This window comes from Frankliniella occidentalis, unplaced genomic scaffold, assembly GCF_000697945.3.
Source record: "Frankliniella occidentalis isolate FOCC.00 unplaced genomic scaffold, Focc_3.1 Scaffold71, whole genome shotgun sequence".
In the NCBI taxonomy this organism is placed as follows: domain Eukaryota; kingdom Metazoa; phylum Arthropoda; class Insecta; order Thysanoptera; family Thripidae; genus Frankliniella; species Frankliniella occidentalis.
In genome coordinates this window covers 302,794-315,098 of record NW_026267201.1, presented here as the reverse complement: position 1 = coordinate 315,098, position 12,305 = coordinate 302,794, and the positions used below count along the sequence as shown (strand labels likewise).

General features: G+C 48.3%; 2 protein-coding genes across 4 annotated transcripts in view; one reads left to right on the top strand and one right to left on the bottom strand.

Annotated features, from left to right (window-relative positions):
* Window positions 1-4,660, bottom strand: part of LOC113217468 (facilitated trehalose transporter Tret1) — a 9,712-nt gene extending 5,052 nt beyond the window's left edge. The window contains exon 1 of one of the 2 annotated variants that reach the window (XM_026437376.2): window positions 4,462-4,660. The gene's annotated coding sequence lies outside the window, so the exon portion shown is untranslated. Of the gene's footprint in view, window positions 1-2,774; window positions 2,900-4,461 lie in introns of those variants that run through there. The other variant, XM_052268519.1, reaches the window with a different exon arrangement.
* A 1,593-nt stretch (window positions 4,661-6,253) lies between these two features.
* Window positions 6,254-11,646, top strand: LOC113217479 (serine/threonine-protein phosphatase 6 regulatory ankyrin repeat subunit A). Of its 2 annotated transcripts, XM_026437389.2 has the most exons (18): window positions 6,254-6,502; window positions 6,728-6,783; window positions 6,882-7,115; window positions 7,201-7,401; window positions 7,491-7,643; window positions 7,732-7,935; window positions 8,012-8,177; window positions 8,259-8,387; window positions 8,480-8,612; window positions 8,695-8,993; window positions 9,087-9,197; window positions 9,282-9,462; window positions 9,554-9,894; window positions 9,989-10,076; window positions 10,161-10,390; window positions 10,467-10,635; window positions 10,728-10,948; window positions 11,058-11,646. In XM_026437389.2, the coding sequence occupies exons 2-18, from the start codon at window positions 6,751-6,753 to the stop codon at window positions 11,153-11,155; spliced, it is 2,991 nt and encodes a 996-aa protein (XP_026293174.1). In that variant the 5' UTR covers window positions 6,254-6,502; window positions 6,728-6,750; the 3' UTR covers window positions 11,156-11,646. The 2 variants fall into 2 exon arrangements, with proteins under 2 accessions (XP_026293174.1, XP_026293173.1); XM_026437388.2 differs by having other exon boundaries at window positions 8,695-9,197.
* Window positions 11,647-12,305: the final 659 nt, after the last annotated feature.

Genomic DNA, 12,305 nt, shown 5'->3' with positions numbered 1-12,305 from the left:
CCCCTCCCTTTTTTCGCGACGACGGTGCGGTGCACTCCTACTGAACGCACTCCTCATGCAGATCGCCTCGCACTCGATGGACGGCTGCCAATTTGCTTGAAAGAGGATGGGGTCATGTCCGACGAGGCGGGGCGTGGCACGGTGGGGCGTTGATTGGCTTGGCGTGGCGGGGAGTGGCGGGGCGTGGCGGGTCCTTAATGGCGTGAAGAGGACGAGAGCCACTGGACTATATTCTTCAGGTGTGGTTCGGTCACAAAGGCCTAGCGAAAAGCGATTCAACAGCGCTATACCTCCACCTCCAGCCTCCGCCCGCGCCTCTGCCAGAGACTCTGCCACGCCGCGCCGCGGTCGGGCACGATAGTTGTACAGTACTGCGTTCTGTTTTTGTTAAGAAGCCACACAAAACAGTAATCCACGCTTTTGGGAAGACAAAGGCGCGGGCGCGCGTCCCGTCGTCCGCAGAACGATAACATTCCCGGACCCCTGCAGTCCCGCCCCGCGTCCAGCGGCGGTCCGGCCTGGCCAGCTCATCAGTTATGTCATTACTTCTCGAGGAAACAATCCAGGTCTGCCCAATAACAAATAAAAGGGGAGGTGGCAACAGCCCACAGCGTCAACACGGCGCGGCCCGTCCGGCCCGGTGGTGAGTCGTACTGTACCGCAAGCGAGCAGCAGCAGTCGCAGGGCCGCTGGCCGCCGTATCCGTGTCGCGGGTGTCCCGGGCGCGCGAGGGGCAGGGGCCGGCGCTCCGAGAGTGATCCTGTCATCCGACACGCCAGGGTCCTCCCAGGGGGGTGTCAGCAGCAGGGTCCTCCTGGCCTCTTCGAGCACGCCGGCCGCGCGGGGTGGGGGTTGTATCCTCCTGCAGCAACGGGGCGTTGTGCCGCCTCGAGGACACCGTCAGCGTCAGGCGGGGCGGGCACCCGCGAAGCAGATGATGCCGTGGAGAAACACGACGCTCACCCTGGACAAGGACACACTGGAGGCCTGGAGCTCTCCAGGACACTCTGAGCGTGGAGTACGACGCTATAGCCGCCACCCCAAACGACGCGATGGTCTGGGTGCGGGGGGTCAGGGTCAGCAGGAGGGGACGGGCGGTTTGGCGGGCTTCGCACGCGGCGCGGGGGTGGTTCGAGTCACTGCAGGGGTGGGATGCGAAGCGGGCGGTTTTCTGCTTGCTTCTTGGGGAGGGATTGCGGGCTTCGGGAAGATGACCTCCCCCCACCTGTCCCGCAGGCCCCAGCCGCCCCGGTCGCCCCCGGGCGGTCGACACCGGACACCGTCATGCCGCACACGCACGGCACCGCGCGCATCCGAAGCCGGGTTTAATCCCATTTGAGCGTGCCAACGCCCGGAGGGAAGTCCACGGGGAGAGGGGGAGGGGCCTCCGCGGAACACGAAACGTTCCCGTTCTCATCCTCTCAAACCACGTTGCCTTCTCGACCTGACGGGGGCCTCTCGGACAGGGCCATGACCTTGGAACAATCGGCTGATCGAGCCTCGTGTGTACACGTGTGTGTGTGAGAGAGAGAATGAGAGAGAGTGTGAGAGAGAGATACAGACAGACACAGAGCGAGAGAGGGAGAGAGAAGGGGGGGGGGGGGGCGAGGGAGGGGCACTAATCGGACAAGTCTCTGGAGCAGGTGTCTGTGCAATGCTCCTTTTCGGTTAGCAACCAAAGGCCAAGGCCGCCCGAAGGCCTCTCTTCTCCCTGCCCCCTGCCTGACGCGCGTCTAAAACGCCCGACACGAGCTTGCGCAGCCTGCGCGTGCAACGGTCGCAGCACCGCTCAGCGCAGAGGATCACTATACTACGGTCCCGGGTCCGGGAGCGGGCAAAGGAGCATGGCCATGACGCCGCCGGGCCGCTGCGGCCACTCAAAGCCAGATAGACTGTGTATGGGTGACGCTGATGAGTACGTCACTCAATGAAGATCAGTGTGCACAAAAAAAAAAAAAAAAAAAAAAAAAAAAAATCAGGAAAAAAAATCAGAAAAAAATCGAGAAAATTTCGGTGAACGCTTGAATTTACAGGGAAGTACCACTCCCCTCGTGGGTGACGCCCTGTCGGTCTCGGTGTCACCGTGCTCAGCTAATTGGAATGCACCGGCTCGGACGATACCCGGGTCAGGCACGGAGTGGGCGCTCTGCAGACTAATTGACGCCACTTTACTGAGAGTCACGCCTCTCCTCCCCCTCGGGGGACGTCACCGGCGAAGGTATATGCATTCAACGTTTAAAATGATTAAAAAATAAAAAAATTGCCGTGGTACATAACTATGTCCATATTTGGCTGAGCCCAGCCATTTGTGATTGCGGTTAATCGTTCTTTGATATTAATAACAATCAAAGGCCCAAATTGAAAAAAAAACAAAACAAAAAAAACACTCTCAGACCGATCTATTTATTAGTAGCTTATAAAGGTTTTTATGCAGCAGGATTACTGACTAATGAGTTACTTATATTCTATATTGTTGTAAGTAACTCACTGGTAAAAGAAAAAATTGTCAGTAATTAAAAACGAAATTTTTTCGTATTACTGATGAAGACAGTTGTCAGTAGCTTATAAAGGATTTTACGCAGCAGGAATACTGACAAGGGGTGAAAAATATCAGTAACAGGATGAGAGTGAAGGAGAACAGTGCTATGATATATGCGCACAAATGTCCGTGTTGTCACCGAGCTGTTAGTCCGAGAGTGAACAGTATAAAACATACAAATACACTCACACACACACGCACTCGCACGCACGCACACACATTCACACTCACTCACAAACACTTGTATGGCTTGCGTTGTCGTCGGCCGCTGCCCATTCCACTGTGACGCCCCTCGGACTCGGAGTCCCTGGTCCGGGAGTCAGAGTCGTTACTTTGATATCAGAGTCGAGAGTGATATTTTTCTCTACAGTTAATTGGTTTTATCATTATCGTGATGTCATGGTCTGATTTGTGATATCGCTATCATCCGTTTGCTTACATAAGTAATCCGGAAAAACTGAAAGTAAGCAGATTACGTATAGGGTAGGCTTGGAGCAGAGGCGAAACTAAATCCGCTATCAGTTGCCTCCTAGCTTAAGCCTTTTACGTTTACAAGTTAGCAGAAAAAGTTATCTGATGTTAAAAAAATAAAAAAGGCTCCACTAACAAAATCTTTATATACCCGACACCAAATTTTAGGACGCGATTCTCCAACGAACACATAGATGGTATACATCGTTGTTAAATTCTTGGTCTAGAGGGACGGAGGACGCAAAGTAACGATAAAGAGAAGAAGAGCGAGAAGGAGAAGAAAATACCGCTGTGCTGGTCGGGGCCGTGGTGCTATAATGGCGAGCGTGCCGAGGAGGCTCTCTCAAAGCGCCGCACGCAGGCTCGCACTCCTTACACTGTTGCGGCAGGTCCAGGCGTCCAGGACCCTCGCCTCACGGTCCACGCGCGGTGTGACCTCACGCGTTCCCGATCGGCCGGCGTGGACCTTTTGTCGCTCCTCCGCGGGGAGCACTCGCTTCCCTGGTTCAGCGGGACAAAGGCGCACACACACACCTCACCGTGTAAAGTCGGACCTCCGGGCAACATCTGCAAGGCGATTCCGCACTGCATTTTCTCGCCCTCCTCTCTCTCTCCCACCAAGCGGCGGCGCCCTGTGAGTGCGACGAGGACGGAAGTACGAAAGCGCTGTGCGGAATCGCCCTGCTGGCGCACCTGCAACTTAGGCAACCCAGCCTACTCGCACGCTCGGAGTGCGCACAATCGGGGCAGTTTAATCTCTCTCTCTCTACTCAACGGCGTGCTCCGAAACCAAAGCATCCTCCTCACAATGCTCGCCATTTTTAATCGATGCGGTCCTGACATTATCCCTGCATTAATCCCCGCCATTATGTACTCCAGCCGTATCGCTCCACTTTCACCGAGCGCCGCCCGTTACTGCTGTACCGGCTCGGCACCGGACGGATGTCAAAGTGACGTCAACATTCTGACACTATTTTATTTCTAAACCGGGGAAAATGTGTGCTTTGTTGACCAACTTTTGCAGGGTGTTTCCGCCTATAGGCTCCTTCAAGGCACTAAAAAAAGGTCAAGTTTGTTGTTTGTTGCATTTTTTTCTTTCTTCTCTCTTTGGCGCGCCGTTGAGGAGGAGTTTGAGAGTCGTCCGCAGATCACGAAAACCTGTACCCCTGCTAAAAGCCTGACCAGGGCCAACGCAGGCTGGCGGCGGTCTCGTGGGGAGGGGTCAACGAACGCCTGCCGTCACCAGAAGGGACCTGCAGGCGAGGAGGAGGAGGAGGTGAGCTCACCGGCGCAATGCACCCGATAGCGCTCGGTTATCTCCTATACACACTCCGCTCCAAAAAATTCGACCACGACCACCACCATAGAATGCCGAGGATTAAATAAGCCGGAAAGCGAAAGAGTTGTAAAGCCGAGGGAAGACCACGACGGAGCACGGCGGATGCACGGACCTGGACCGCCGGTGCTGCTGCTGCCGCTGCTGTTGTTGCTGCCGTTCCTGCCGCGGGCGCGCCAACTCTTCTCCTCGGGCTTGTTCTCCAGAGACTAACCTCACTCCCGGGCTGCGCGCGGTGCCGCACTCCGCACTCACTACCTGGCTGCCCGCCCCCCGCCGAGGCCTCCGTGCTCCAACGACCCAACTCCACAACGGCCGGCCAGGCCGGGGCCGGGTCCCGCCCGTGAGCGCGCGCGCTCCCGCGCGGCCACACCGTACGCCAGTGACACCCCTCTCCCCTCTCTTTCCTCTCCCCTCGCCAACCCCCTCCTCGACGCCGAAGCAGCGCCGCGTCCACCACGCCCAGCACCTGTCTTGAATAAAAAGACGAAAACGGAGCGAGTCACAACCCCTCCCCTTCCTCGCGTCCCCACCCTCTCGTGTTCTCGCACCCTCTCGAATCGCCACCCTACCCTCCATACCCCCCCCCCCCCAAAGCTTGACCACCACCGCCCAGTGCAGCAACCAACCCAAGTCCTTCTCATCGTCCTCCCTGCTTCTCCCCGCATGCAAATGTGCCACCCTTCTCAACCCCTTCTCTTAACGCCCACCCTAGATTAACCTGTGCAAAAGATAATGCGTCACGTCACGATTCGGTGGAGAACCCAGCCCAGGACTCTCGCGTGACTCATATTTCTGGCTTGACTTATGAGACAATTATTGCACACTTGCAGAAAATGATCTGTCATGCTCTGCAAAAAGTCGTTTGTTGTCTATTACGTCCGAAGAAGGGGTCATCGTGATCAAAACGATTATCCTTCAAGAGAATGCCAGCGGGCTTATCACGATCATGAGACACACCATGTCAAATCAGTTTTTCCAGCGCGGCCCGCACTTGCACTGCACGCGGTACAGTGCGGTAGTACAGTACAGTTGGTGGCAGCTTCGCGTCGACGTCGATGACATGAAGAAGAGATGAGTTACGCATCGCGCACGACTGGTAATCCAAGACTCGCGGTAACGAGAGACGTCGCCGTTAAGGCCGGCCCGGTGGTGTACGCCTCGTGGCGGGTGTGCCCGCCCAGCCCAGCACCCGGCTCACCCGCGCGAGTGGCAGCACCGCGCTGCGGAGGGAAGTCCGAGGAGACGCCGCGTGAGACTTCCGCGGCGCGCCATCCTTCGGGTGCGGTCGTGCGGTGACACCGCCCACCGACACCGATAAGGTGTGTCACGATGGGCCCGGAAATGACCTTACGTCCAACGAGCGACTTTGCCTGAGAGAACAGTCGTCGTCGGTGTGCTGGGCGATGGTCATAAAGATTGTGTCGGAAACTTTGGTTCGGGGTCGGCTTGTCGCGACGTCGGCTGGGTGAGCGTTTCTACCAGGGTGGCCGATTAACCCCGCGCACTCTTGTGAAGTTGTGCTGTACCGCATTCTTACCTGCGGGCCGGCTGCCTACCTGCATGTAAGGCGCCGTGGTCGGGCGATAGGCAGGCCCGCCCGCACGCCTGCGTGCGGTACAGTCGGCTTACTAGGAGTTGGCGAAGAAATGTCAGCCACAGCCACTTGGTATTTATTGAGTAGCTTTCAAAATAAAACGTTGCTATATATTGTAACGGTACCTTTCGTTCACTGGAAAACATCATTTTGAGCGAGTTGCGGTGGAGGGAGGGGGAGGGGGAGCGGGGAGCAATCTGGAAGCGGCAAAGGTGGAATTGTGGAATTCGAAAAGCCCGCCTGCCATACCTAGCGCATGCGCTTGGGCGGCACCCATTGATGACGTCATTGCCGTCGTTCGCACTTCGTCCCCCGAGACACACCCGTGTAGCACGGACCATTTAACCTTTGATTGTGATGGAATTTTTTAACATGTATATTTTATAAATTTTTATGTTTCTCAGTAACCATGCCTGAATTAATTTTTATATTTTCACACATTTCCTATTTTGATAAGAAATCAGTCTGTAGATCTTGAAGTCCGAATGAATCGTTCGGAAAAAAGGAGTATTGAAGGCATTGTTTACTTCCCTGTGACAGCAAAAGTGGAGAAAGAGAGGTTAGGTTTTACAAGGTTTTTTGATTTTAAATTTGTTTGCTGCATTTACATTACATTGTTGTGTTTAAAAATCGCGTGATGTTTTGACTCTTATACATTTGACTAGCCACTGTAACATAAACTGGGCTGTGTTTGTGTTTTGGGTTATGATTGAATGGTATGGGCACACCTTCCCTGTGATACTCACAATCTGTATGTAATATATGTTGTGCATTATGTTTTCAGGTACCGGTTTATAATTGATCACGATGGTAATACAAGTTCAGGAACTTCAAGAAGAGGTAATTTTACATATCTTATTTATCTCAAGTGATGTAAGTACGTTGAGACAGCTATACTCATTAATATTTATAAATTAAAATTTTATATTTCGTTTCAGCCTCCGCTCATCCAAGCAATATTTGCTCGGGATATTGAACTTGTAGAATCACTCTTAGCTGATCAGGAAGATGTCAACCACCTTGACAGAGAACGACGAAGCCCTCTTCATGCTGCTGCTTACCAAAATGAAGCTGAAATTGCCGAAAAACTTATAGTTCATGGAGCACGAGTGGATCCTAAAGATTCTCGGTGGCTCACACCACTGCATAGAGCCTGCTGCAATGACAGTGGTGTAAGAAGACATTCTAGTTTATATTTAAAGTATTTATATACAAAAGGTTAGCATAATGATGTGTATGTGTGTGTGTGTGTTTCAGGAAACTGTTGGTGTCCTCTTAAAGTATAAAGCAAATGTTAATGCAAGAGATCGTCACTGGCAAACACCATTGCACATTGCAGCTGCAAACAATGCCATGCAAAGTGTAGCACATCTTTTTCAAGAGCTTACTAATATCAATATTACTGATAGAAGTGGACGAACTGGTCTTCATCATGCTGCTTACAGTAACCATATTGAAGTACGTCTGACCTTTACTTTGAAACATCATACTTAAAGTTGTCTATCAATTTCCATCTTTAACACTCTACACTATTTATTTTCTTCCAGATGGTGCATTTTCTCCTAGGTTACAATTGTGCCATTAACACTAGAGATAAGAAAGAACGCACTGCTTTGCATTGGGCAGCTTTTATGGGTCATGAGGATGTTGTCTGGACACTCCTCCAGAAATCAGCTGATGTGAATGCTCGTGATAAAGATGTCAGTAGCCTTTTGTGTGTGTGTGTTAAAAATGTACATAATAGTTCAATGCCCAATAATTTTGTTGGTGTTGTGTATTTTTCTTCAGAAATATACACCTCTCCATGCAGCAGCTGCACGTGGCCATTCAGTTGTGGTGGATTTGTTGTTGCAAAATGGTGCTGATGTTGATGGAATAAACTCTTATGGAAATACACCACTTCATATTGCCTGTCTGAATGGTCACAATAGTGTTTGTGTTGAGCTGTTGTACCGAAATGCAAATATTAATGCCATAAACTACAGAGGACAGGTAGACTATTTAAATCAATTTTAATTTCTTAATTAAAAATGATTTCTGCCACTCATTTAAAAAATTTCTTGTCTAGACTCCATTGCACATTGCTGCTGCGTCAACTGATGGCAAAGAATGCATGGAACAACTGTTGTTGAAAGGAGCTGACATAAATGCACAGAGTGACGATGGCCGAACACCCCTTCATATGACCTGCCACTATGGAAGGTTTACATGTTCAAAGATTTTAATTGATCATGGTGTGTTACATTTTGTTACTGACCTGCAAGTGACTTTTTAAGTTCTACCTATCTAAATCCATCCAATTAATTTTTCACCAGGTGCTGAGGTAGACAAAGAGGACAAAAATGGTTGTACAGCATTGCATATTGCTGCATTATATGGTCATGATTTGCTGACAGGGACTTTGTTGGGTGTTGGTGCTGACCCCAGAAAACCTGGCTATCAAGGTATGAATTCTCTCTTTCTGCAATTGAAAATTAAATGAAAACTCTCTCTTAGAAACATAAATTAATGTTTTATTTTCGTTTTCTCTTTACAGGTCGCACTCCTTTACACATGTGTTGTCTTGGAGGATTTGTGGAATGCTGTCGTAAAATTCTTCAGGCAGGGGTGGATATGGATGCTCTTGATCACACAATGAAAACTCCTCTTCATCTAGCTGCTTATAGGGGGTAATTCTTTTTTTAAATTGTGAACTTGAATGAATATTATTCTAGCAAACCCTGATACTATTCTTTTTGATTGTTCATTTAGGAGTGTAGACTGCTTAGACCTCTTGGTGAGCAGTGGTGCCACCTTCCAAGTACCTGATACTCATCTACGCACACCTTTACATTATGCTGCTGAGCAAGGGCATTTATCTTGCTTATTCACACTTGTTGGTCAAGGAGCTAGGGTCAATCAACAGGATAAGTATGGCTGTTCAGCTTTACACTTGGCTTCAAAGGGAGATACAGAGGGCAAATGTGTGGAGTATCTGCTGCAGCACCAAGCTAACCCCGTTTTGAGGGATATGCAGGGCTTTACAGCTGTGCATTATGCTGTGGAAAGTGGTAATCAAGCAGGGCTTGAAAAATTACTCTTGGTACTAAGCCCTTTAGATTTTCAGACTGATGATTTGCCTCGCATAACTCCCCTTCATTTAGCTGCATATCATGGCCATCATGAAATTTTAAGGTTGCTTCTCCCCTTTTTTAACAACTATAATGTAAGAGAACAAAATGGAAGGACACCACTTGATTTAGCAGCTCACAAAGGTAAATAGTTTTATTTTCGCACAGAAGATGTACCCTTTCTCAATTATTCTCTAACACGTGTATTTTTTAAAAATCTATCTTTAGGTCACAGTCAATGTGTTGGGCTTCTCCTAAGGTATGGAGCACAAGTATTAGTACACGATTCTCGTTCCAAGCGTACTCCTGTTCATGCAGCTGCATCTTCTGGGAACGAGGACTGCATACATCTCCTTTTAAACAATTGTGAAAATAAGAGTGTGGTTGATGCTATTGACAACAAGAAAAGGTATAATGCTAGTGCAAAAAAAATATAAAAAATAATAGTTTTTATTTATTTACCCATTAGTAAGAAATAATCCATTCTTTCCCTAATTTAGAACACCATTGATGATGTCTGTGGGTCTGGGTCACGTCAAGTGTGTCAATATGCTCATAAAATATGGTGCAAGTATCAATATGGTAGATGAAGATCTGCACCCTCCACTTTTCCGAGCTGTTGTTAATGGTTGCAGTGAAGTAGTGTCTTTACTGGTTCAAGCTGGTGCCAATGTGACTTGGCAAGACAGGAAAGGGAAGACTGCATTACATCTAGCTGCTGCTATGGGCCATTTAAACTGCTTATCAATTCTTGCACAATCGGCTCATTCGCTTGGTGTTGTTCTTGACACACTCCTTGATGGCCAGCAATGCTCTTTACTCCATTGGGCTGCCTATAATGGTAACTACCTTCAGCAGTAAATTAATTTCTTACCTTCTCCTTATTAAAATATCCTATAGCTATTTAGACTGAACAATTTTTTTTTTCATGGCAGGCCGCTCTTCCTGTGTGGACTACTTACTGCAATCTTGCCTGATTGGAACAATGAAGGGCAACCCTTTCTCACCTATTCATTGTGCTTCGTGAGTTTCAATTCAAATCTATGAGTATTAGAACAGTTGATCAAGTTGAAAGACTAAAATTGACCTGCCCTTCCTTATATTTAGATACCATGGAAGCAAACAATGTTTGGATCTTCTTATCAATACATTTGGAAGAAAAAGTGTACATTTGAGAGATTCGCTTGGACGGACACCTCTTCATCTAGCCGCTGCACACAATAATGTTGCCTGTATGCAATTGCTTTTGCAACAAAACGCGTCAGTTGAAGCAACCGACACAAATGGAAAAACTCCTCTTTTATGTGCTGCACAGAATGGACACATTCAAGCTATAGGTGAGGCATTGTTAATATTTTAAAAATATCTAAATTTAATCTGGAATGGTAATTTAACATTTTACTATTTGTTTAGAATTACTTTTAAGCTGTGGGGCAGATGTAAAAGCATGGAACAGAGAGGGTAATACAGCTCTTCATCTAGCTTGTGAGAAACAGCACACAGAAACTGCTTTACTCCTACTAGACAATATACCTAATCCTCAGCACACAATAGTCAATATGGCAAACAGGCAATTGCAAACGTGAGTTAGCTTTAATTTACTGACAAAGTTTGTGCTGTGTTTGCAGCGTTAACCACCCCGCACCTATGAATAATAATCATCTATCTTTCCAGACCTTTACATCTTTCGGCAAGACATGGCTTAGTATCTGTTACTCAATCACTCTTGGAGAAAGGAGCATCAGTTGTGGCTGTCGATGCATGTGGCCTTAGTCCTGTACTTGCGTGTGCCCCAAATCTTAATGTGGCACAATGTCTTGCTTTAATCTTGTCAACATCACCTTCTTTTTCTGCCCTTGTACCTCTACGAATTTTAAACAACCATGATGAGAAAGGTTTGTGAGGAACTATTTTTTGTACTCTGGCTGGATCATTGATCATTGTGTACATATTAATAAGCTTGAATTTTTGTTTTGTTTATGATTCTTAATCGTTTTGTCACAGAAATCACCGAACTATCCCCTGAGCAGTTGCAGTCACCTACTGGAGGGGATCAGTCAGACCGTTCGGACCGCTCTGAAAACTCTGAAGAGTTTTACTAACTAATGAATGTTCTATATTATATATTATGAATCTCTAAATGCCCAAACCAAATGAGTCTGTGTGACAAAGCAATATCAATTGCAATAAGATGAGCTTTTGTGTAATCTCACTATAATGGTCGTATTCTTATTTAAAGTGTGCTTTAAAAATCATTTACACCCCTCTATATGTGCTGATGCTATTTTTTTTAATTATGGACAAACCTTTTTACAATTTGCAAATTTTGAATCTTGTTTTAACTTACGAACTTGTGACATTTGTGAGGATGTACCAGTGTATTACTATTACCCAACCTTGAGGCTGTACTTTGAATCAAAGCAAACCTAAGACCTAAAAGATAGACTTCCACTGACTGTTGTGTGGGTGGATGATAAGCTCATTTAGATTTAGTTTTAATCTCAATCTGTGATTCTGTGGACAGTGTTTTGTGAATGTGTGTACTGTGTACATGTTTGTATATGCATAAAACCCTGGTTTCTTTTTAACGTTATTTTCTTGTTTTCACTCCCCCTGAAAGTTTCCCCCCGCGATTGTCTGGACTTCACACAAGCGCACCGTGCGCAGCGCCGCTAGCGCGGTGCTCATGCTCACATGACACGCTTGGCCCTGGATCTTATGTAAAGACGGAAGGAAGAAAAAACACGCGGAGCCACGCCACAGGTTGTACGGCCGGGCCCTCCTCGGGTCAAACCAAATAAAACTCCCCTGCCCGGCCCCCTTCTTAACATTATTCTCGTTTTTTCCCCAACTCGCAAGGAGAAGAGAGGCAGTCGCTTGACGGTTTTTATTCCCTTTCGAAACCCCATGAAAATATTCCGGCCTCATATGTTACTTGGTGGCGTAGAACAGTCTGCAGTCCCGTTCGCGTACGAGAGCAACAGGCGTGTCACCCTGCCAAAATATCTGGAATATGAAAAGTGAACAGCATTAAACTAACGCCCGTCGTTGCTTAAGGCCTGCGGGTGACGTGCGACTTATCCCCATTACTCGCCCGCGCCGCGCCTCTAAACGCCACTGGACTAGATTCCGCGCAAAAGGTCCAGTTTTTCCGATCAGAACCCCGAGCAGCAGGGAAGGCCAGGCCGGCTCCATATGGATAGCCGCTGCCGGGAGGGAGAGAGGTGGAAATTGGGAAAGAGGGGGGACGGG